Consider the following 25,943-nt stretch of genomic DNA (forward strand, 5'->3'; position numbering starts at 1 on the left):
TTTTAGTGTGAAAAGTTGATAATTAAACTTTTTTGTGTAAAGTTATATAAAATCACCTCTTTGTTGCCATTATAATGTTACTGTACACCACTGGCCTCATTTCCTTCCAAACCCAGAATTTTCTTGTAACCTTCCTCTGCAACCGTTTTTTTTACCATATATTTTTACCATTTACCATTTTACCTGCAGCCTACCACAGGTTGTGAACATTCAACGAAAATGAATGTGTGCGTGGTCTGTGGTTGTGGCACTACACTAACACTGCTAACAACAGCGACTTTGTCTTTAAAGTAACATAAGAGAAACAATTAGTTTCTGTTCCCAAAAAGTACACACATTTCTGCCATAAATACACTTCCATATATTATGTATGTAAATGTTTTTTCTTTCTTTTGTTCTTCTCTTGTAGATTGTTATGCTAAATTCCCTGTCAGACTTGCACGGCTACATTGACAAAGGCCAGCTGACCTGTGACCTGGGGGGAAGCCTGGAATATTGCCACAGTCAATGGATTCACCATCGCACAGTGAGAATTATTTTATAATTATTAATATGACTTTAAATGAAACTATACTGTACTGTATTATTTTTTTTACAGATTTGAATGCAGTCTACCATTTAATTTCAAAATACCATATATAATATTCTGTGGAGTAGATTTAGATTTTAGATTTTTTTTTTTTTTAAGTGTTATGTAAAGTATAAAGTGTATAATTCAAAATTTTTTGTCCTAGGCCATTGAGAACTTTGCGTTAACAGTGAAGAGCACAGCACAGATGCTTCAGCAGTTTGGAACTGACCTGGCAGAAACTGAGCTTCCCAATGACGTGCAGTGCACCAAAGATTTGCTTATCACACACACCGAAAAACACGATAAGCTCAAGGTAGCCATCCACATTTATGGAACAGTGCTTCTAATGCTATCATATGATTTGTTTAATCCTTGTTGTCATAATTGTGTCCTTTATTTTATTGCTTGTGTCTGTGCAATTGATCAGTCACCTTTTATCGGCTCATTGATGTTCAGTTTCTCACATAGTGGAGCAACAAAACACCATCTGCATTTATCTTGATTATGCCTGTTTTTGCATACCCAGATTCAATCAGTATTCATATGCCATATTTCTTCTTTCTGTACAGGAAGAGCTAAAATTGGCAGTAAAACAAGGTCATACTCTGCTGTCCTGTATCAAAGACCAGGCCAGCAAAACCGAGAGCCACGTTTTGAATCCAGATGAGGTAGAGAACCAAACAACCGTTGAGAGGTGTGTAAAAAGTGTGTAAACCGCTAATGACGATGGTAGCTTAAGCAGAACTAAAATGTAACACATTTCTGAGCCACTAAGTGATATACCTACCTGTCAGCAAAACAGAATAATCACTTTGTAAGGGATTTTAACCATTGGAAATGCAAATAGAGATCTTGCTGACGTCTGCCAAAAAAGATAGTCACAGAACATTCTGATGAAAGATTGAACATTATTCACAGTATAACCAGGAACATTAACATAAAAGTTATTTGATTACATATTGAATGAAGTGCCATTTGCTAGATTTTTACAGCTCTTTTATCAGGTGTTAGACTTGTGTAGTTCTTGTTACAGTTCTGTTATTATTCTTTAAAACCTAGTGTCATCTAACCTTGCTCTGTGAAATCTAATTCACTCTAGCTCCTCTGACATTCACACTGTAAAAGCGTTTGTTTGTTTGTTTGTCTCAGGTTGTTAGCGCAGCTCGATGAGACTGAGAATGCGTTTGAACAGTTCTGGTCGAGGCATCACCTCAAATTAGAGCAGTGCTTACAGTTACGACACTTTGAGCAGGACTTCAGAGAGGTACGGTGCAATGGATGTGCCATTATACTAAGTATCACCAGTGGCGGTTGTCTAGTCAATCAAGTTGAAATTGGTGTGTTTTATCCATTGCATCAGGTGAAAGTTTCTCTGGATGGCCTGATGGAAGTGTTATTGGGACTGTCTGACACCGGGGACTGTGTGGCCCGGGTCGATCACCTACTTGGGGAACTGAAAACTTTGGAAGACAAAGCTCAGGTCAAAATATTTTGAGTCTAAGGCCAGGCCTGATATGCAAACCACCACATTCAGTTTGACAGTTCAACTATTTGTTTTGTTTTTCGCCACTAACCACACCCCATTTTTTACAGACAGTTAATGTTTCTTTTTTTAAGCATATTTAAATCAGGATAACCACCATATGTTTTGAATGCTGGTCCCCAACATGGAATGTTGGTTTGCTGGTGTCACCACTGCGATTTTAACTAGCTTAACTCTACTAAATCAACAAAATGCATTGCCTTTGTCAAAATGATAAGAAAGTGCAGATGTTTGAAAGCACGCAGTAACTAAAGCTGAACTTCAGGAAGAAATCAAATGCACAAACATAGTGCTGCTACTGACACTATTGTCTTTCTATAGCTAAATTACAGCATAATTCAATTCTGTTTGCATCATGGATTGTTACTTACCTGTTTAACACTGTAAAGCTGCTTTGAAACTTTGATCTGGACTGTATAAAGCGCTGTATATAAAGGTGACTTGACTTGACTGTTACAAGACTGCAAGTCAAGTAGTAATAATAGTCAAGTTAGCAGTGTACATCATTCATATTCTGTTTATTGTGTTTACTGATCTGTACAGGAGTCCTTGGAGAAAGCTCAGCTTCATGCTCAGCATGGGGACCAGCTCATTCAAAGCAACCATTACGCCGTAGACTCAATCCTCCCAAAGTGTGTCGAACTGCGTCGGATCTGTGATGATTTCAGCAATGAGGCCAAAAAGAAACGTGACATTCTGACCAAATCACTTGAAATCCACAAAGGAATCGACGAGGTTTGTGAAACAACTTGCATGCAGTCAAATTACCACACAGGCAACTTAATACTGAGTTTTCGGTTTCACTTCATTTTGATGGTCCCTTTAGCACATTCTGTTGACTATAAGTAATGTTGCACCTACATGTCTACTCACTCTCATTAGAGTGTTTGTAGAGTATTAATAGACTGGTACATTAGGGTTTGAATAAGTTGACATGTAGTTACAAAGTTACTTATAGTCAGTAGAATGTCTGTTGAAGGACCATTACAATAAAGAGTTTTTAGCACATATTAAAGGGATAGTTCACTTTGAAATTAAATTTTGGTATGTTTTAGCTTACCTCAAGGGCATCCAAGATGTAGGTGTCTTTTTCCGCAGTAGTTTCAATTTTGATATTTTTAGGCCAAACCCTTCTTGTCTGTCAGTCATTTCATGCAGGTCTATGGTCACTGCCTCAAAGAGCATGCACAGAGTCCAAATTAAAACAATTCCCCATCGTCCAAATTAAACAATTCCCCATCGTCCAAATTAAACAATTCCCCATCGTAAGTACACATTGATGGCCTAAGACACGAAACGAGTCGTTTGTGTGAGAAAACGAACAGTATTTATATCGTTTTTAACTCTTATGCACAGCCACGTCCAAGTGATCTGAGGGTGCGCGCATCCTGGTGTGTGACGTGTATGCAGACAGGTGCATAGATATATACACTAGATGTCGCATTAAAGACATTCGTTCCAATGAACTGCCGTAGCCAAGGCGACATCTAGTGTATATATCTATGCACCAGTCTGCGCACACGTCACACACCAGGATGCGCGCGCGCCCTCAGATCACTTGGACGTGGCTGTGTATAAGAGTTAAAAACGATATAAATACTGTTCGTTTTCTCACACAAACCGCTCGTTTCGTGTCTTAGGCCATCAATGTGTACTTAGGATGGGGAATTGTTTTAATTTGGACTCTGTGCATGCTCTTTGAGATAGTGACCATAGACCTGCATTATATGACTGACAGACAAGAACGGTTTGACCTAAAAATATCAAAATTGAAACTACTGCGGAAACAAAGACACCTACATCTTGGATGCCCTTGAGGTAAGCTAAAACATACAAAAATTTTATTTCAAAGTGAACTATCCCTTTAAGCAGACAGTCTACTAATACTATAATGAGAGTTAGTTGACATATAGTTGCAAAGTTACTAATAGTCAACAGAATGTTAAAAGGGACCATCAAAGTAAAGTGTTACCGAGTTTTCATGTGGGATGATTGAGTCAGGACATGATAGATGGGTGATTTTAAGATTTGTCAGAAGACAAATACATTTACAAAACTGAAATTTAAAAAACAATAAGACTTGTTTTATGATAATATACAGTATATTGAATTAAGTTTTTGGTTTGGGGTTGGGGTTAGAATATTAACAAATTAGATAACCTGCACAGTTTACTTTACTGTGATTTAAATGGGGTCCAGGACAAATAGATGCATTAATGTGCATCTGTGTTTTTATGTTTGCAGGTGAACCAGTGGTGTGAAAGTGGAGTGTATCTGTTGGCCTCTCAGGCTGTAGACAGATGCCAGACCCAGGAAGGTGCAGAAGCAGCACTGCAGGACATCGAGAAGTACATGAAAACAGCCAAAGAGCAGCAGCTCAGTCATCTCAAAGACCTCGGCAACCAGTATGAGATCATCCTCTCAGAGCTGGTCAAGGTACAAGTGAAGTTAATTACAGTTGAATGCATTTGTAAACAGTGGATTTCATATATATAGGCTATAGATACTGTATACAGGGCCACCTTAAGAAAACACAATACAACAGGGCTAAAGACACACCTTAAGAAAAATGTTCTTTTCACTGCTCCCATAGTGTATGATTGCAGAACAAATATATATGTTTTTATTAAACATTGATGGTGCAAACGATTTTGGGTGAAAATAGATAATGAAAAGTGGTTTGTTTTGTTTAAAAATCTTATAAATGTTTGAGGTGGCAAGGTTTGTCTTTTAAGCCCACACACAGGGTAAAAGGTTCACCAGCATGGCAAAAGGCACACAGTTTTTATGCAAATACTTTAGGCAAAAAAAATGTTTTGAATAATGTCTAAGTAAATACTTGTTCAAAACAATCCCTTTAGCAAAGTTTGTACTATTTTCTGTTTATTTTGATAAATAAATGAATATTTGTTTAATACATATACTGTTATTAAAATATGCTAATATAAATATATTTAAAAAATACAGAAACTAAATTATTTAAAAAAATAAAGATTCTGAAAGCATTGAAGGAGATCCCATAATAATGTAATATTGATTTACAGTAGGAACAATACATTTATTTTATTATATGATATGATTATTATCATATTTTTAAATATGATGGTTTCATTATAAACATGGTGATTATCTCTTAAGGTGGAAACCCAACCTAATACAGTATATGATATTTACCATCTGAATCGAACCATGTCATGTCAACAAATAGTCCCCCAGCTATTTATTATCATGTTAATTATTGTGCCTTTTGCCCTGACAGCCTTTTCCCCCAAATACCATACTTTTACATATTCTCCCATTATTGAAAAACTGTTGTTTTAATTACCTTGAACAAAACTGAAAATCATTAAGACCCTTGTCTCAAAAGATATTCAATAATTTTATTGAATCTCAGTTGCTACTTAAAAAAAACACATCAAATATTAGATCAAATTAGCACTGAATTTATATATATATATATTTCATATTATAATCATAACGATTTGATTGAAAATTTGTACTGAAATATTCATATATTCATCTTGGTATTTCGTAGTATTTGATGTCCTGTTGCTTTAATGATGGCAGCACTTAAGCCTGAACTCTCATTATTCAATGAGTTACCTAGAAATAGTGCTGAATATTAATGCTTTTCCTATATATTAAATATTAAATAATGTTCCGTCAATGTTTCTATGGTTTAAATAATTTTTTCAAACTTTTAGACTAAACTAGGTTCTGGTTTCAGAATTCTGGAGCTCACTGATTCATCTGCTCCTGATAAATAACTGATATTTAATATCTTTTATCCCTTCCCATGCAGAGCAAAGCCCAAACTGCTCTTAAAAGGCTGGATGATGTTCAAGAGATGTTTGAGAAAAGACATGCGAGTCTGAAAAAGCTGTCTACAAAGCAAACTAGGCCAGTGCAACCTGTTGCACCTCGACCAGAATCTTCACCTAAACGCACTTCACCTAAAATCCCGCCACCCACTGTAGCTGGTGAGTAAACCAGGTGCATGTTGACAGAAATGCATGCATTTCCAAACCACCAGTGGTTAGTGGTATTTCCTTGTAACCTTGCCACTCTTTTTTTCCAGAAGCATGTCCTCATTTCGAGTTGATAACCTTTTAGGTTGAGTGCGGTTTTGTTAAATGCACTTATTGTAGCACCAGTGCTCACATTTATGCAAATTTACTGATGTTTCTGACAGGAAAACATTAAAGTTACACTTTGTATCCTGAAGTATTTAAGTTGAAAATATGAAGGCTTTCCAGCTTGTTTAATTATGCTCTAAACTCTACAGCATCAAATCGCAAAGCTACAGAGAACTCCTGTACCAATAAGCAGCCCAGTGACGCAGAGCTGGCAAGGAGGAAAAATATTCGCAAAGCCAAAGGTGGCATCAAGGTACATCAGCCTTTATCAGCTCAGATACATGGTCGAAAATAAATACAAGTTTTTAAAAACGTCTGGTTAGGTTACACTTTTTGATAATCCATTTTAAACATTCTACTGACTACAAGTAACTTTGCAACTACAGTACATGTCAGCTAACTCTCATTGGAGAATTAGTAGACTGTTAGGTTAGGGTTAGTAGAGTAAGTTGGCATGTAGTCGCAAAGTAACTGGTGGTCAGTAGAATGTCTGTTGGGGGAGCATCAAAATAAAGTGTTAGCAGATACTAAGCAGACAGTCCTCTGGTAGTTTACTTGTAGTTGCAAAGTTACTTGGAGTTAGTAGCAGTGTTGCACTGTAAAAAAAAACTTTATAAAAAAATCAAGTAAATGGGATGAATCAATAAGGCTCTTGTAGTATATGTGTAGTAGTTTGAAAAGAAATAAATAGACAGACATTGCAGGTTTTTTTTTAGTCCTTCAGTTCACTAAAAGTCATAACATTTTCTTTTTGGGATCAGCTCTCAACCTTACGTAACAAAGCATTAGTTGCAATGGCCAACATTTTTACTGCCAACTAAAAGAACCTGAGTTTCACCCAGCCAGCCTTGTCAGTCCAAAGATATTAAGCTGAACGCTGGTCCTGTTGTCGTTTTACAACATAAAACTGGAAGCTGTGGTTTCCAGAATAAATCTCTCTAAAATACTGTAAAAATGTAAATACATTTACAGAACAACCTGTACATTTGACAAAATTACATTTTGTGTAATTTACACACAAAAAATACATTAAAACGACAACAAAATACTCTCCAGCCTTCGCTGAGGACTTTACAGAACTGTTATCAACAATTACCTCAGAGTTTGACTGTTTTGCCATTGCTGGAGATTTTAACATCCACATAGATAGTGCAGAAAACAATATGGCAAAAGAAATCAAAACTGTTTTAAAAACTTTTGATCTGACTCAGCATGTACATGGACCCACACACAATCGTGGACACACTCTAGATTTACTTATCAGTAAGGGTCTAAACATTTCATTAATTGTTATTAAGGATGTAGCACTGTCTGATCATTTCTGTATTTTCTTTGATATATTGATCTCTCCTGCCACTGAAGCTAGATCTGTGTCTGTCAAGAAGAGATGCTTAAATGAGAACACTAGTGTACTATTTATGAAGGCTATATCCTTAACACCAAGTATATCTGCTGACTCTGTTGATTTTCTCCTTGATTCTTTTAATTCAAAAGTTAAAAGTGTAATTGATGATATTGCTCCTGTGAAAGTCAGGAAGAAGAGTGGCAGACAAAAAGCACCTTGGAGAAACTCAACAACAGTGCAAAATATGAAAAGACAATGCAGAAAAGCAGAGCGCATGTGGCGGAAGACAAAACTTGGTAGTCCATTATAACATCTACAAAGACAGCGTCCATGCTTTTAATATGGAACTAGGCAAAGCTAGACAGACTTTCTTCTCAAATATTATAAACGGTAATTTAAACAACACACGCACTCTTTTTGCTACTGTAGAGAGACTGACAAACCCCCCAAGCCAGATTCCCAGTGAAATGCTCTCAGACAACAAGTGCAGTGAGTTTGCTTCTTTCTTCTCTGAGAAAATCAATAATATCAGAAAGGTGATCAGCACATCCTTGAGTTGCTCTGGGGTCAGTCAGATCAGACCACCTGAGAAAGTAGTTACTATGTCTGATTTCAAAGAAATTGATGGCAAAATTTTGGAAGAAACCGTACAGCACCTTAAAACATCAACCTGCGCTCTTGACACACTTCCCACATCATTATTCAAAAGTGTGTTAAACAGTTTAGAAGCAGATCTTCTAGAAGTGGTAAATGCCTCACTTCTCTCTGGGAGTTTTCCAAACTCCCTGAAAACTGCAGTTGTCAAACCCCTCCTGAAAAAGAACAATCTGGATAAGACCATATTAAGCAACTATAGGCCAATCTCAAATCTTCCTTTCATAGGCAAGATCATTGAAAAAGTTGTCTTCAATCAGCTGAACAAATTCTTATGCTCAAATGGATACTTTGACAATTTTCAATCTGGTTTCCGACCGCACCACAGCACAGAGACAGCGCTCATAAAGATAATAAACGATATTCGCTTAAATACTGATTCAGGCAAATTATCAGTGCTGGTACTACTCGACCTCAGTGCTGCATTTGACACTGTCGATCATAACATACTTCTTGACAGGCTGGAACACTGGGTGGGGCTTTCTGGGATAGTCCTACAATGGTTCAGGTCATACTTAGATGGGAGAGGTTATTTTGTGAGTATAGGAGATCATAAGTCTGAGTGGACATCCATGACATGCGGAGTCCCTCAAGGCTCAATTCTTGCGCCACTCCTGTTCAACCTGTATATGCTCCCAATGAGCCAAATAATGAGAAAGAACCAAATTGCTTACCACAGCTATGCAGCCAACACACAGATTTACTTAGCCCTATCGCCTAACGATTACAGCCCCATTGACTCCCTGTGCCAATGCATCGATGAAGTCAAAAGTTGGATGTGTCAAAACTTTCTTCAGTTAAACAAAGACAAAACTGAAGTCATTGCGTTTGGAAACAAAGATGAAGTTCTCAAGGTGAACGCATACCTTCACTCTAGGGGTCAAACAACTAAAAATCAAGTCAGGAATCTTGGTGTGACACTAGAGTCAGACCTTAGTTTCAGTAGTCATGTCAAAGCAATAACTAAATCAGCATACTATCATCTGAAAAATATTGCAAGAATAAGATGCTTTGTTTCCAGACAAGACTTAGAGAAACTTGTTCATGCTTTCATCACCAGCGGGGTGGATTATTGTAATGGACTCCTCACTGGCCTTCCCAAAAAGACCATAAGACAGTTGCAGCTCATACAGAACGCTGCCGCCAGGATTCTGAGCAGAACCAGAAAATATGAACATATCACACCAGTCCTCAGGTCTTTACACTGGCTCCCAGTTAGATTTAGGATTGATTTTAAAGTATTATTCCTGGTATATAAATCATTCAATGGCCTAGGACCTAAATACATTGCAGATATGCTCACTGAATATAAACCCAGCAGATCACTCAGATCACTAGGATCATATCAGCTAGAAATACCAAGGGTTCACTCAAAGCATGGTGAGTCCGCTTTTAGCTATTATGCCAGCCGCAGCTGGAACCAGCTTCCAGAGGAGATCAGATGTGCTCCTACAATAGTCACTTTCAAATCCAGACTCAAAACACATCTGTTTAGCTATGCATTTAATGAATGAGCACTGTGCCAATGTTCGTCCGACTGTTTGTACTGTACTGTATTTTATTTTTTATTCTTCTTAACTGTTTTCATTATTCTTATTTCTTGTTATTATTTTAATTTCTTCTATGTAAAGCACTTTGAATTGCCATTGTGTATGAAATGTGCTATATAAATAAACTTGCCTTGCCTTGCCTTGCCTAAAAAAAGCATTTTAAATCTATAGTGGGAATATCATTTTAAGGTTTTTCACTGTAAATTATAAGTTATGTTCTTTTTACTTCCAAAAATTTTACATTTTACAGTGTTTTACTGTATTTTACTGTAAGTAATCCCTTACTTATTGCTTTAAGGGATAAGTAATTAAATTACAGTAATACAACAGGTTTGCAGATTGTCTATAGAGGACTTTTGAAATACCGGTAGATTGTTACCTTAGTTCTTGCTGTAATAATAATTGTATTTAATAATAAAGGCTGAGTTTATTTTATCATTACAAATTATACGTTTTGAATTTAAATGGAATCTTTAACATGCAGTTTTCTGTCTTCCTGTGGTTTTTCACAGATCGAGGTCATGCATGAAGGAGGCCAAGGGGGTTCGAGTCATGTTCTCATGAACAATGAAACAGAAGAGTCGCTTTCAAACAGACGCAGGTAAAAACATGTCTTTTGAGAAAGAAACGCTTGCACAACACAAGAGATTTCCATTCAAAATCTTAAAAGGGGTAAATGTGTTAAGTGGTGTCAGAAACTATCCTTACAGAAAGGACAAGACCCACTTGTGTATTTACAGTGTATTTACCCACTGGAATTGATTTTCAGGGACTTCATTTTATAGCTAGATTAAAATGTCATCAATTTGTGTATGTATGGAATAAGAAATAGCAGACTTTTTTTTTTTGGCTAATGCTAATTTCACAGCTAGCTACAGTAGCATGTTATGTACAGTACATCTCACTTACACACAATTAATATTTCCTGTATAACTGTACAACTTTTTTTGAAACTACAACTTGATTAAAAACTATGAACGATAAAAAATAGACTATTCCCAAGTAATATTTACCTTTATTTGGCTTTATTTCTTTTTTACACAAGTTTGATGTTTCATATCAAGCACTTCATTGACACACTTTTCTCCTTGCTAATCATGTAGACTAATGTTTGAACACTTTTGACATCACAACGTGGACATAAAAGTATGGAAGCTTGTTTCCGCCACAAAATAAGAGATGGTCCTCACTGCGGAACATGAAATCCACGGGGAGGAGTCGGATCCAGATCCAACTCCTCCCAACTTACATATACATAAACCTACCCATCTCCACCCCTTAATCCCTAAACCCACCCCTAAACCTACCAATCTCCACCCCTTATATCTGGATCCAACTCCGCCCACCGGATCTCGTGTACTGCATTGAGGTGCTATTGCGACTTTTTATCTCACAATTGCGAGTTTACATCTCGCAATTCTGACTTTATTTCTCAGAATTGCGAGATATAAAGTCAGAATTGCGTGAAATAAAGTCGCAATTGCGTGTTATAAAGTCAGAATTCTGACTTTTTTCTCGCAATTGCGACTTTATATCACGCAATTCTGACATCTTTTCTCAGAATTGTGAGATATAAAGTCCAATTCTAAGGAAAAAAAAAGACGGACTTTTTTTTTTTTTTTTTTTTTTTACCTCAGAATAGTTTATATCTCACAATTCTGACTTTATAACACGCAATTGCGACTTTATATCATGCAATTCTGACTTCATATCTCCCAATTGCGACTTTATTTCTCAGAATTGCGACTTTATATCTCGCAATTGCGACTTTATTTCTCAGAATTGCGACTTTATTTCTCAGATTTGCGACTTTATTTCTCAGATTTGCGACTTTATTTCTCACAATTCTGACTTCATATCTCGCAATTGTGAGAAAAAAAGTCACAATTCTGACTTGATGATATATCGCAATTGTGAGAAAAAAAGTCAGAATTGTGAGATAAAAAGTTGCAATTATTATTATGACCGCCGCTAGCGTAGCGAGCGAAAGCGGTCATATAGGGATTGTCAAAGTTTTTTTTTTTTTTTTTTTCGTCATCTACTGAATTTTTTCGTCAACGATACCAGGGACACCGAAACACCGGGGAACATGAAATTTGGTGGGCATGTAGCCCCACTAGACTTTTACGGAAAAATTTCGTTTGGTCCCCAGGGGCCACTCCCCCCCCGCACTGGGCCCCTCCAAACCCAAAAAATGCAGTTTTTCCTAAATAACTACCTGAACCGTGGCACCGAGGATGAAGAAATTTTTATGGTATGTTGGTCTTAAGGGCCCACATCAACCTAGCCCATAATCGATTGTCAAAGTTTTTTTTAGTTTTTTTTTCGTCATCTACTGAATTTTTTTGTCAACGATACCAGGGACACCGAAACACCGGGGAACATGAAATTTGGTGGGCACGTAGCCCCACTAGACTTTTACGGAAAAATTTCGTTTGGTCCCCGGGGGCCACTCCCCCCCACGCTGGGCCCCCCCCAAACCCAAAAAATGCAGTTTTTCCTAAATAACTACCTGAACCGTGGCACCGAAGATGAAGAAATTTGTATGGTATGTTGGTCTTAAGGGCCCACATCAACCTAGCCCATAATCGATTGTCAAAGTTTTTTTTTTTTTTTTTTCTCGTCATCTACTGAATTTTTTCGTCAATGATACCAGGGACACCGAAACTGTGAATTATTAAACAAACTGCCGATGTAGCATGAAAAAGACTTGCTTGAACACAATAAGTGTGTTTTTGAAACTAATTTTTGTAATACATTATGTAGGGAAAACCACTGTTATGGATGTGACGTTTTCACATTATGGATGTTAAGTGTCTAAACTAATGACTTTTGATATAAAACTTAAATAGTAATGGCAAATAATTACAAAACTCTAAATTATCCATGATCCACAGGAATACTCCAGACAGTCTTTTAAAATATACAACTTATATACATAAACACGCAATACAGCCAGATTTCTCCAAGTCATTTATTTTTGTGGAAAGCCAGTGCAGGCCTGAGCGGCGGTCATATTTTGTACCGCCATGCGGTACATCTAGTTATTTATTTATTATTCAGTGGCGGAAACAAGCTTCCATATAAAAGTGCATATGGATGACAGATTAAACAACACTCATCTTTCTGATAGTGGCCCATTGTGTTTTACTTGGTCTAAGTCTTTCTATCTTTCTGATGACACGCATTAATCTCACATGTGATGCCATATCTGAATATACAGGATTAACTAGTTTCTTAGATAGTATTTTATACCTCAGTAGTTTTCAATCCTGGTCCTTGGGCCCCATTGTTCGGCATTGTTCACGCCAAACAGGTCAACAAACCTGTCCCTGTTGGGTCTCATAACGGTTTTCAAACACGGATCTTCTTCACTACATCTGTGACACGGTCTCTTTTGTATTTTGCACTACCATGACTACAGTTTCTAATCTCACTACAGATTTTATCATTTGTGTTTTTCTTCCAGGCTTGCTGCTGCTTCTGCTTTGTACATTTGATTTGGACACTTACAGAAACTTTTTGTAGTCAGTTCAGTGCACTTTCGCCTTGTAAAATGGTGTGAGTTTCGGGGTGGGGTGTGTGGACACACAAACAGTATTTTTTTTTAGCAAAACCACAAATTGGCAGTCTCTATGCAGGTATGATGCAACACAGTGCATACTGATGTCTGTAAAATCAACTGACCCCATCAACTTCGCCTGCAGAAATATGAGTCTTGAGAAGCTCTTGTGCAAGTAACACTTTCTATTTCTGTTCTGATAAGTAGAGAGATTAAAGGTACACTTTTGGCACTCTGGCAGTTAATAAATATGATGTGTCACGTAGGTACAGGGCTACTCCGCAGTGGTTGTCATCCCGTCTAAAATAGTCCAAATATAAACACTTTTTATAGGCATACCGTAGTAATTCGGGTTAAGTATGGTAGCCGAGAGAGCTCAATGTGCTACAACTGAAGAAAACACATGCAAATAGAAAAGAAACACTAGAAAATTAAAAAACAAACATCTTTTGACAACACATGTGCCACAATTTACTCACAACACAAAATACAGAAATGCTATGCAAATACTCACAACCCAACCAAATACAGAAACGTGATGCAAATACTCACAACCCAACCAAATACAGAAACGCGCTGCAAATACTCACAACGCAACCAAATACAGAAACACACTGCAAATAGTCACAATGCAACCAAATACAGAAACACGCTGCAAATACTGTGGAAGAAGAAGTGTTGAGATTACACCCTACACATCATGCATTGTGTTAATTTTCTGGGAATTAACTGGTGGTGTTATACTGCAATGCAGGACCAACCTTGTAGCCGGCAACCCCTTTACATCTGGTTAAGTTATTCTCTTTTAAGACATACACAATTTGATCTGTGAGACTCTAGGTAGAGTTTACCAGCCATATCTGAACACTTTAAAACCTACAAAAGGCATAAGGTTCTTATAGTAACAACAACTTTAATAGTCAGTTAGATATGATTGGAGTTGTTTTATTGCATTCAAATACAAATAAAAATGGTAACACTTTACAATAAGGTTCATTAGTTAACTTTAGTTAATGCATTAACTAACATGAACTAACAATGAGCAATACATTTGTTACTGTATTAATTAATCTTTGTTAATTTTAGTTAATAAAAATACAGCTGTTCATTGTTTGTTCATGTTAGTTTACAGTGCATTAACTAATGTTATACCATGGTCTGGGTGAATACTCGATTCTGATTGGCTGCAGGGTGTCCGTTAAAAAGTGATAATGGACACCTAGGAAAGGTGTCCCGTCAATTTGCCTGATGACAGTTCTAAATGATTGCGCTGGCTCAAACTCACTGATCAACTGCTGCGGTCGGGTCGCTGTGGCCACGTTGCTTGGCAACGCCTGTATACGGGAGATATTAAATAGTGCGCTCGACTTAATAAATAAAAACCCTCACGATTTTTACTCTAAAACACATTAAAGTATTATTAATTGATTAAATATTTCTTTCTTTCGTAAGTAACCATGGTATAATCGGGTTAATGCCCTTCGAGGTGTCCATTATCAGGTCTTAATGGACTTCGGCGGAGGCAACCGTCGTCCATTAAAACCTGATAATGGACACCTCGTCGGGCATTAACCCTTACTTAACAAATATCTTTGATTTTAATAATGTATATTAGTAAATGTTGAAATTAACATTAATAAAGATTAATAAATGCTGTAGAATTATTGTTGATTCTTAGTTCATGTTAACTAAGCTAGTTAACTAACGTTAACTAATGAACCTTATTGTAAAGTGTTACCATAAAAATAATATGAATTTGGACATTTTTATTTATATATGCCCAATATATTTAAGTCTGTGTTTTGAGTAAACTTCACCGTCATCAAAAAGACAGTTATTAGTGGTTAATGTTCTACATTTGGTTATGTTGTACATGTCAGTGAGTTCCTTTAGTGGCATAGTTGCCTGTTGTAAGGAAGCGCATGATGAAGGAGAATTCCAGGAAATAGTTAGAATAGCATTAATCAATTATCTCAACAACCTCTAAACATTTATGAGACAGGACAGTGACCTGAACAAAACAGGGAGTAATACCAGAACAAAATGAGGGAACTAGTGAGTTAATTAATGATCAACAGGTGAACTGATTGAAACTGACACAGAATAGAAACTAGGTCAAGACAGGAACAAACACAATGCAACAAAACACACTCCTGACACATAGCATGCAAGTGCATTGAACAAAGAAGAAATTGCTGACATTAGTACAGCTGCTTCTCATTGAGCTAAGCAACATACAATATAATAGTAGCAGCAGCATAATACCTTAAAAACGTTAACATAACGTTCAAACTTAACTGAACATTAAACACTAACAGGTATTTTGCTTTACTCAAATATGAAAAAATAACACCTATTTTCAACAAATACTGTCTTCATCCAGCTTTAAAGTCACCATGAAATCAAAAATTCCTTTTTTTTTTTTTTACAGAATATTATAAATGATTTATCGGTATCCCTTCCCTATTCTGACATCTCTTCTCTGATGATGTGTTTTCGGCGCGAGGGCGGTACAACCTGTCAATCACATGAGGTCGCAGAAATAGCCACAATAAATGACTCACAACTTTTAATGCAACAAAAATGATTCATGAAGTCTCGTCACATATTGATTAACTCTTTCATGTATTCCATGTATTCACTATTATACAATAGGGGGCGCAATTACACATCTTCTGAAAGAGTACCAAATCTCCTGATCCAAAAACCAGCGAAGAAGGAACAGAAACACGTAATGCGATCATCAAACAGCAAATAAATCAAAACTGCCTAACGTTACCGAATAAAAAGTTGTCCTAGGAAGAGATACAGGACTGTGCAAGCTTTCAGGTTGTTGATGGACTCACTTTACTCTGTCTATGTTTTGACCAATGCTCTGAATCCGATCTGTATGTAGTCTTTGACAAACACACAATTTTCTCAGCTTTTTGTTCAAAATGTTGCTTTTTTAAATGAAATTTACCCACATGCAAGTGTTAAAATAAGAATGCATGATTTTGTTTTGTTTAGAAGCACAGGCTCTGTTCTTTCTTTTGATTTATTGCATGTTCAGTAGGGGTGTGAACCTGCACTGGTCTCACGGTTCGGTTCCTCAATTTTCAATTTTACTTCAAAAGTGATGTGTGCGCGCGTGTGTGTGCGTGTGCTCGCCTGTTTGGGAAGTCGCAGTGACAGAAACATTGACATTCCAGTTTAAGTTTCAAGTGAGTAAAGCTTGTTTATGCCATTAAGAAAAGGAAAATCTGTCAAATGAATTTTGTTTTAAAGAAACGTTCATTTAAAAGCAGCGCTCATTAAAGATGTGCGCATCAACCGTCGCAGAGTCCGCTGTTGAAAGTGACGATAATCACGCGTAACAGCACATAATAATTGCAATTTGACCATCGGGTGTGGATACTTAAATCAGAGACAATTATTGGGGCGGGTGGATGATTTGTTTTTGGCTGCGGATTCGGGTGACGTTCGAGCTCATCCGCTTACTCTAAAGCAGTGAGCTCGGGCTGAAAACGGCTAACGTGGTTTATCAAGTTAGTGGTATTACCTCCTGCATATTCTATTTGTGCGTGACATGAGCGCACACAGCGCATGTCTTCAGCGGGTCGTGCTTTTCAATTTCGACACCCCTAATGTTCAGATATATTCATACAACAAAGTATTCTGTGGGCCATGAAAATGATCAAAATTGCTGGTGCTGGCTCACAACTTGAAAAAAAAAAGCGAGTTGTTAACTTCGATTTTTGAAACAAAGTTGTGACAAAATGTTCAGTAATTTTGTTTCTTTAGCTCATTATAATTAAGTCATTTAAACAAGCAGCAAACATCTACATTTTTGGCATTATTTGTGCAAAGACTAAAGCATATTGAAGCATCTCATTCTTCTTGTAGCAACAACTTATTTACAATTCTTATTATTCTCAATGGAGATTCTCCTTATATTCTGTAATACAGTAGTTTCACATTTACAGTGTCAAGAATTGTTTTGCACATGATGAGAATGTAGGGTGAATTGTCATGATAATGTCAATATGCAATACATCTCAATACACTTTGTTTTATTGAAGCAAAATATAACGTTATCTTTTGCCAGTAGCAACATTTTATATAATCTGCTCATTAAAATGCCCTCTTGCTGTTTAAAAGATTTAAGCAGAAGCATATGACAGTTTCAACATGAAAGATGTGAAGTTTTTATTTCCATAAAAAGTAAAGACATTTGTTATTAGTTCTATAATTACATGCCATAGTGAAACTTATCACAGTATCTTGTCTCCCATTGTTGATGGTGCAATACAAAGAAACTGAAACAGCACAGCTAGATATCACAAAAACATGTCCAAGCCTATTTCACCCTACCAAAATAAGGGAAATGGCCATTATTAGCACCATACTTTTTTTTTTTTTATTCTTATTCTCAGTAAATCTTAGTATTTTTCATAACTATAACTGATTTAAAAAAAATTATGCATTTAAAACAATTTTTTTTTACCATGAACTATAAACACTGCTTAAATAATAGATCATAATTTATCTCGCATTACTGTGGAAGCTTGTTTCCGCCACAGAATAAAAAATATTTCGTGATATAAAGTTGGAATTGTGAGTTAGTGATGTAAAATCGCATTTCTGAGGAAAAAAGTATTTTTATAGCACACAAATGTGAATTTATACCTAGCAATTCTAACTTTATAACTCGTCTCTCACTGACTTTATTTCTCATGTAAACTCTTATGTAAGTGTTGAACTCTATGAGTTCTATGTAAACTCGCAATTATGAGATAAAAAGTCGCAATTATCTTTTATTCTGTGGTGGAAACAAGCTTCCATACATTGCAGAGGTGAGAGAACTTTCTTTTTTTTTTTAACTATGGCAATTTGTGTGGAAAATATTAATGGTTTTAAAAAAATAATTTATTTGAATGTTTTATTTAAAAAAAAAAGAATAAATAATCTTCAAAATAATTAAATATGAGCTTGGCAGGTTTTGTGAGGTTTATATCATGTTCATGTTCTATCCCATTCCTGCTCTCTCACCATGGGATTGTTACATTGTACAAAAAAAGTAAATATAAAACCCCCCCCCCAAAAAAACAGAAGTGCTAAACATATTCTTAGGGCACATAGCATTTATCTTTATAGGAAATGTAACAAAATAACATTAACAGCAAAAGTAAACAGCAAAAAAAAAAAAAAAAAAAAAAAAATGAAATACTGCTCGGACTTCATCTCACAGTGCGTTATGTAAATGCTCCCATGCACGAATACGTGTTTGTAAAGTACGGCTTACAAAGCAGCATCATTTTCACAGCTGTACAATACAGTTTCCCCACCAATCCAGACGAAATACCTTCTACCTGTGGTGAGGTCGCAACCTTCCACAGATACCTGATATCGTCCTCGTGTCCATGAGAAGTGATCATTTTTTCATAGATGCATGGGTGATAGGGTGTTTTCCCCTCCCCCGAGAAGTAAACATGTTCCTGAGGCGAGACGCCGGCTGCAATGGCACATACGCCCATGAAGACATCATCGATGTGCATGGAGGCGTTAAGAGACAACATGGCCTGATAGATTTTGGCTGCCACGTCACTAGACACCACGTACCCTGCCCCGGCGGTGTAATCTGGGTAGGAGGACCACTGGTACACGTCAAAAGGCATGTAGTACTTACTGTCCCTGCGGCGAATGGGAGGAGCCCCCCTGTGCACATGCCCGACCCAGAGATTGCGTACGTTTCGTCTTCTGAGGTCCTGAAGGTAGCGCACCAGATTGGGCATGTGAATGAAGACGTCGTCGTCCGCGGTCATGAGGAAGCGGGCATGGGCGCAGTTCTCGTGCGTCCAGTGGAACTGAAGCAGCAGTTTCACAGTAAGGTTGTGGAATGTGTCAAGGAAATCCTGTTGAACCAGGTCACCATAGTTGACATGTTCCTTCCTTAAATCTTTCAGTAGTGACTTATAAGTGAGCATGTCTCGGTTAGCTCCCATAGCGAACACCACCTTCACGATAACACCCAGCTCCCGACTTACGTAGGACTCGTCTCCCCAAGTGGAGCGGATGGCCTGCCGTCTCTTGAAGTTTCCCGGGGAGGACTTCACGAAGAGGAGGAGCAGCACGTCTTTGTCCTTACAAATGTCCTTGTTGTTTAGCAAATATGGGAAACTTCCAAACCTGGCGGCTTCCTTCGGGCTGACGCTGAGGCTCTTGTTGATAAAGCTGTAGCTGTTGATCAGGTAGCGGTAGGAGTACGACTTCACGTGGCTCACGACATGGTGGTCCACGTGTTCCCAGCAAACCATGAGAACTGACATGACACAGCACATCGAGACGAGCCGTAGAAAATGCCATTTTCTCACCCTTCTGCAATTTATGTACATTCTGCTAAAGCTGCGCACACTCTCAAATCCCTCTCACGTCAAGTCCAATAATGCAATCCAGATGTACTGCTTTCAATGATTTTCCAGCTATGAGTTTGCCTGAGTTCCATCATAGTCATCTCACTGCAGGTGTGTTGGCCAACCAGAAGCATTAACCCCGAACATCTTCCTTTTTGTCTTTTTTTCTTACACTTCTTTTTACAAAAAATGTCTGCCGTTATTTGCTTTTGAAGTGAAGACAATCCGCTGTGTTGCATTAATGCCGCATTTGTGTTCTGTAAAGAAAGAAGAATGATCATTTCAAAAGAATGCAGGGATTGCATACACTTATGATTTACAGTAAGCTACTGTACATAAACCTTTATTGTAGCTATTTATGCAGACAACAGAACTCTGTCTTTTGAAGCTCATATTAACATTCTTTCATATTAGGAATATAAATCGTCTGCGTCCTGTCCTTTAACTCAAGAGTACTGCTACGCTTGTGCATGCTCTTGTAACATCACAAATCGACTACTGTATTGCTTTGTTTTACGGGCTTCCTTCCAAATCTCTTCATAAATTACACTTGGTACAAAATGCAGCAGCTCGAGTTATTACCAAAACCTGTTTTACAGAATTTGCATTGGCTCTCAGTTAAATTCCATGTAAATTTAACTTACAAAGCACTTAGCAACTTGGCTCCTTCATATCTTCTAGATCTTGTTCATATCACATACATTCCCGCATTTTAAGATCGGCTTCTGCACTTACACTTGTTCTTACACGCACTCTGACAATTTCGGGTCACAAGCTTTTGGTTATACGGCTCTCCATTTATGGAACTCTCTTCCTGTAGAAGTTCTTTCGGTCTTTAAATCTCGTCTTAAAACGTATCTTTTTAGGTAGGCTTTTATGTTATTTAATGTTTGTTGCTGTACTGGTTTTATTGTTTAATGTAATTGTTTTTATGGATTTTGTAAGGTGTACTTGAGTGCCATGGAAGACGCCTATAAATAAAATGTATAATAATAATAATAATAATAATAACTTCATTGAATTGACTCTTGGTTGTCTGCATAGAATTTGAGTAGATTATCTGGCATTTTTTTCATTGGATTAATAATAAAATAATAATAATAATAATAATAATATGTTAAGTTTGGGGTCGGTAAGATATTTTTATGTTTTTGAAAGAAGTCTCTTAGATTCTCACCAAGGCTGTATTTGTTTGTTTGTTTGTTTGTTTATATATTTTAAATATTATTACAATTTAAAATAACTGTTTTCTATTTGAATATATTTGAAAATGTAATTTATTCCTGTGATGCAAAGCTGAATTTTCAGCATCATTACTCCAGTATTCAGTGTCACATGGTCTTTCAGAAATCATTTTAATATAATGACCTATGCAACTAAAAAAAAAAAAAAATAGATGCTGTAACAAATGTATTGCACTGTTAGTTCATGTCAGTTAATACATTAACCAAAGTTATCAAGCAGGCTTTATTGCAAAGTGTTACTGAATATTTTATCACTTTTTCAATAGACGTTTTGCCTATTTTTTTCATGTGTCATGGGTGTCATTCCACCTCTTTGCTTTCAAAACAACATTCCTCTCTAACAAATGCTTCTTGTTTACACCATTTGTTGCGAGAGCTTATTCAAAACCTTGAGGGGACTCGCCGAATCGATCTTGTGAATGAAAGCAATCGTCGACTCAGCGCAACGTTGAATAAAAGAAGGCTTTAAGCCACCGAACGCGCTGATCTGCTGAGTGCTGTACAAAACATTCACGACCACGAAAAGATCATTACAGCAGCAAATCTACTCAAAGGCACGACACGGCAACAATGAAACTCATAATGTCACACACCCAAAACTTTTGCGAGCCTGGAGCCGCAGGGATCGTCTGTCAAACTGGATCACCTGCTTACACCAGCCGGCTAGTGCAATTATTTAACTTAACAACAGTCTACATGACTTTCCATCCCATTTTATCCCTTCATTTTGATCCAAACTTGCCTAAAAATGCATTACAGCTCTTTTTGCGCAATCAAGGATTACAACAGTAAAGTCATACATTAAAAAAGATTACTCATGTAGATTTCAACACATTTCTGCTTTTTTATATATAAATGATAGTGAGCAAAACCGGTTTTCTTACTCTAATGGTCACCGCCTTCTCATCCTCACATGTGCTTTTATGCCTTTTAATCTTCACGGCCTGTTCAAGTTCTCTATTTAATACCTTTCTCAATGTTTACTCATCTTAAAAAAAGTCTTGCCTCGTGATCACATTCTGTGAAATTATTTCTCGAATTTAACATTAGCATTATTTGAAATTTAAAAAAATAATTGAGACTCTCCCAAAGAGAAAAACACCTCATGCATAGATTAATTTTAATAGATAATAATCATACTGCATGAGTCGGACAGCACGTTGAAAGGGCTTGGCGCTCTCATTCGTTTTCCCGTATATATCAAACTCAAAACTCAAACTCCACAGTTACAGTGTAAATTTAGCATGAGGTCTCTAAGGCTTGACATAGCAATGGAAAAAACATTTTGGCTTCTAGAAGTTAAATCTTTTAACTGTTTTCTGGAAGAACTCTGGGCAGAAACTCTATAATGCCCTCAAAATATATATGTGACTTACCATTGAGAGCGTGTCCCATTCATGATGTAGCAAATATGCAAAAGCCGTAGGTGTTTTTAAGCCCTGGACTTCAGTCGTATTGTTACAGCGGTATTGAAAGCAGAAGTCTGCAGCTACTACTAGAGCATTTGAGCAGGAGTGTTTCCTGATGGGTGGGAGGGGTGGAAGTACGTGCCTCTTTTTAAACATTGGCTAACTTTATCATATGAACACACTGTGAAAAGAGAGTCATCTCTGACAGAAACATTAAATTTGGGTCATCTGATTCACATAAGCAAGGCTGCACCTCAGCACAATAAATGCGATTCATTGGCCTTGGTCTGTGTTAGAGGAGAACGAGTTGAGACTAAATGAAATTTGAAACCTAGAGGGTCGTTTATAGCACCAAGCATTTTAACAAAATGTGTCAACGTTTGTTTTTAGAGTATAGAAAACAAACTAGATGAGCGATAGCGTCGACTGTTGGCGCAAAGGTTGAAACCGAGCTGCCTTTTTGTTTGTTAGTGGTAGATTTGACGTGTCAATGCAAAATACCAAACGATGAAAACAATTATTTTACCAAACTTCCTTTTCTGAAAGCCCTGTTCATAGTTTAGCTTCCATAAAAAATCTCTCGTCACACCGATGTTCTGACCTTTGTATGACCGAATACTGACATATTTTTCATCTCTTTTAACAGTCACATAATGAATGAATTGATTGAGACGGAGAGGCTGTACGTGGAAGAGCTGCAGAGCATCATAGAGGTACATGCATGTGAAATAAGAAAGGAAATAGGAAATTATCTTGTTGCAAGTTGTCTAAAACATATCAAAAGTTTAGGGTCTTTTTAAAGAAATGAATACTTTTATTCAGCAAGAATGCATTAAATCAAAAGTAACATTAAAAAAAATTTGATTTCAAATAAATACTGTTATTTGGAACTTATTTATCAAAAATCCCTGAAAAAAAGCAATACGGCTTCCACAAGAATATTAAGCAGCACAACTTTTTTCAGCATTGATAATAATAAGAAATGTTTCTTGAGCAGAAAATTGGCGTATTAGAATGATTTCTGATGGATCATGTGACACTCAAGTAATGATGAGATACTTCTTTAAAAAAACCTTAATAAATGACGATCTCTCGCAGATCTCATACAAATCCCCAAAAATAATTTGAGTCCTAGTATTTGTGATTTTGTCAGAACAATAAAAAAGCATTTGCTAAGAACCTAAGCATGCAAGTAATGTAAACGTTGCATGTGAAAACTTTTGGGAAGTGAAATGTGTGACCGCTTTGGTGGTTGTGTTTATTTGTGTGTCTGTGCCCTGCAGGGATATGCCGCTGCACTGGATGACCCCGAGCTGATCTACTTGATACCACCGTCTTTGGAAAACAAGAAGGAGGTTCTCTTCGGCAATCTGCCAGAAATCTATGAATTTCACCAGAAGTAAGGAAACTGATTTTCTAACCCATGTTGGAAGGTCCAACGTAAGGACATGATATTGGATTTCCAGCTGGTCAGAACAGGTCAGTTAGGTTGCTAGTGTGTTGCTTGTCCAAGATGATCTGCCAGTTTGACCCCGAAACCAGCTGCCATTTTCCAAAACATGGAAAACAGCTTGAGCTGGATTTTCCAGCACCCTTTTCCATGAGCCAGACCCTCCCCCAATGTGCTCCCACATTGCTGGGATGGCTTTTAGGACAACTGGTTAGGTTAGTTTATTTGCCTGAGGTTAGCACTCTGATATTTCCCTATGTTGTTAATTGGAAACTCCACAAAACAAGGAAGTCGTTTTAACCAACACTTTTTTTCTTCTTTTGTTGTTGTTGTATTTAATAAGTGTAAGAGAAACAACAATGTGTCTGGGTTGGGAGTGGGGCTTGTGATATCAGATTGTAAAGTCATTGTTGCTAATAATCAATAGGGATTACCTGACCCATTGTTCGGCTGGCCTCATGCTAGCGATTGTTCTTCTAGAGTTCATTGTCTTCTACATGGCATTGAGTTTCAGCAAAGTCCAGGAATAACAATTAAAGCCCTAACCCCCTCGGACAGTGTTGTGTGCCTCCCCATATGCGTTTCCCCAGCACCTGTTTCTACTGCGTCAATCTGGTGGAGATACGCGACGCCCATCATTCACAGCTGTAACCTTGGTTTTGTGCTTATACTGTCATTGAAACACAAGCCTGTCATCATGTCAGTAATGAAACGTTTGACTTCTACGAAGGCTTTTGTGTTTGTTGTTGATATTGGACGTTCTGTATTGTTTTGTTTGACGGATAAAATGCATACAGCTTTTGCTTAAATAATCATGCAAAGGGCAACAGATGGATAGTTCAAATAATATTCATTATTTATTCAAAAAATTCGTTTTGTGCAAAATAAACAATGTTAATGTTATTCTTTTCCATACAATGAAAGTGAATGGTAACCAAAAATTATTTTATTTTGTTTTGTTTTATTTTTTTATATATTTTTTTATTTAATGTTATTTAATTAAAAAATATATATATATATTTTTACATATACAGTGCAATGCATAAGTTAATACACCCATGCTAAAGTTGACTAAAAAGAGGAATAAAAAATCATATTTTGGAAATTGAACTTAATGCCTTAATTTAAAAAATTAGGAAAAATCCAACCTTTTAGGACACCAATTTTCTTTGTGAATGAATAATGTATCGTAAATAAATAAATGTTCTTCCTTAAAATACATGGTGCATAAGTTTGGACACCCCTATGTTAAATTCCCATAGAGGCAGGCAGATTTTTATTTTGAAGTATTTTTTTTTAATTAATTTTTAGGATACTATGCATCCTGATAAAGTTCCCTTGGCCTTTGGAATTAAAATAGCCCCACATCATCACATAGCCTTCACCATACCTAGTAGAGCCCGAAGCCATTTGTTTTGAGAATAATGGCTGGCTGATGAAGTTATTGGCTGGCTAGCCGGCTCAGCCAAAACCTAAATGGCTGCTGCAGCCGCCAAACTTTTCATAGCTGCAAATGGCTGAAGCCATGTTTTTTGGAATAAAATTGTATATATATCAGGCTAGGAATAATATATTTACAAATCCCTCTGTAAATGTCTTCATAATATAACTAGGTACTACTGAAGTGGAGATTTCGGACTTGGAGTATGAGAGAAAGGTCATTTTGAGAAAACGGGCTTTAAAGATTTATCATCAGCCAATGAAATCGCGCATTCAGTCTTTTTTACTTTCAAGATTGGTTGCTGATAAAAAAGGAAATTACCATATTTGGATCTGACAGCATTGTACAGGAGAGAGAGAGAGCTGCCTAACGATGCATGTGATGAGAGGGTGACGGAAGAGATCGCGGAGAAGTAACTTATGTTGATTAAGAACGCAAACTTTTGTTGAATGTATGAGAAATCTACAGACGCAAACAGACGAAGTGTAGTAAAATAAAGACCTACTGTGTATTTCGGACTTTTTTCACCACAAGTCTGAAAGAAGACATGTATTTGAAGACAAATTTCCAAAAATCTCAAAATTGACCAGTAAAAAAAAACAACGATGTTTTTGCCTGCCGTGTCTCGGCTTAATATAAACACACA

At 36.9% G+C, this 25,943-nt stretch overlaps 2 protein-coding genes across 11 annotated transcripts in view; one reads left to right on the forward strand and one right to left on the reverse strand.

Moving 5' to 3' along the window:
• Positions 1-25,943, forward strand: part of mcf2l2 (MCF.2 cell line derived transforming sequence-like 2) — a 68,554-nt gene that overhangs the window by 20,973 nt on the left and 21,638 nt on the right. For all 9 annotated transcript variants that reach the window (XM_081358183.1, XM_081358186.1, XM_081358185.1 and 6 more), the window contains exons 6-17: positions 410-526; positions 735-884; positions 1,141-1,265; positions 1,721-1,835; positions 1,932-2,051; positions 2,658-2,849; positions 4,359-4,550; positions 5,917-6,094; positions 6,400-6,503; positions 10,312-10,400; positions 23,053-23,119; positions 23,690-23,805. In XM_081358183.1, coding sequence (XP_081214309.1) covers positions 410-526; positions 735-884; positions 1,141-1,265; positions 1,721-1,835; positions 1,932-2,051; positions 2,658-2,849; positions 4,359-4,550; positions 5,917-6,094; positions 6,400-6,503; positions 10,312-10,400; positions 23,053-23,119; positions 23,690-23,805 — 1,565 coding nt within the window. The remainder of the gene's footprint in view (positions 1-409; positions 527-734; positions 885-1,140; positions 1,266-1,720; positions 1,836-1,931; positions 2,052-2,657; positions 2,850-4,358; positions 4,551-5,916; positions 6,095-6,399; positions 6,504-10,311; positions 10,401-23,052; positions 23,120-23,689; positions 23,806-25,943) is intronic.
• b3gnt5a (UDP-GlcNAc:betaGal beta-1,3-N-acetylglucosaminyltransferase 5a) overlaps positions 15,795-25,943 on the reverse strand; it is a 110,556-nt gene continuing 100,407 nt past the window's right edge. Inside the window, exons 1-2 of one of the 2 annotated variants that reach the window (XM_081358200.1) lie at positions 22,374-22,481; positions 15,795-20,010 (exon numbers count right to left, since the gene is read on the reverse strand). In XM_081358200.1, the coding sequence (XP_081214326.1) occupies positions 18,596-19,735 (1,140 nt within the window). In that variant the 5' untranslated portion in view covers positions 19,736-20,010; positions 22,374-22,481 and the 3' untranslated portion in view covers positions 15,795-18,595. Of the gene's footprint in view, positions 20,011-22,373; positions 22,482-25,943 lie in introns of those variants that run through there. The other variant, XM_081358199.1, reaches the window with a different exon arrangement.

The sequence above is a fragment of the Scardinius erythrophthalmus genome (assembly GCF_964197995.2).
Source record: "Scardinius erythrophthalmus genome assembly, chromosome: 25".
Classification (NCBI taxonomy): Eukaryota; Metazoa; Chordata; class Actinopteri; order Cypriniformes; family Leuciscidae; genus Scardinius; species Scardinius erythrophthalmus.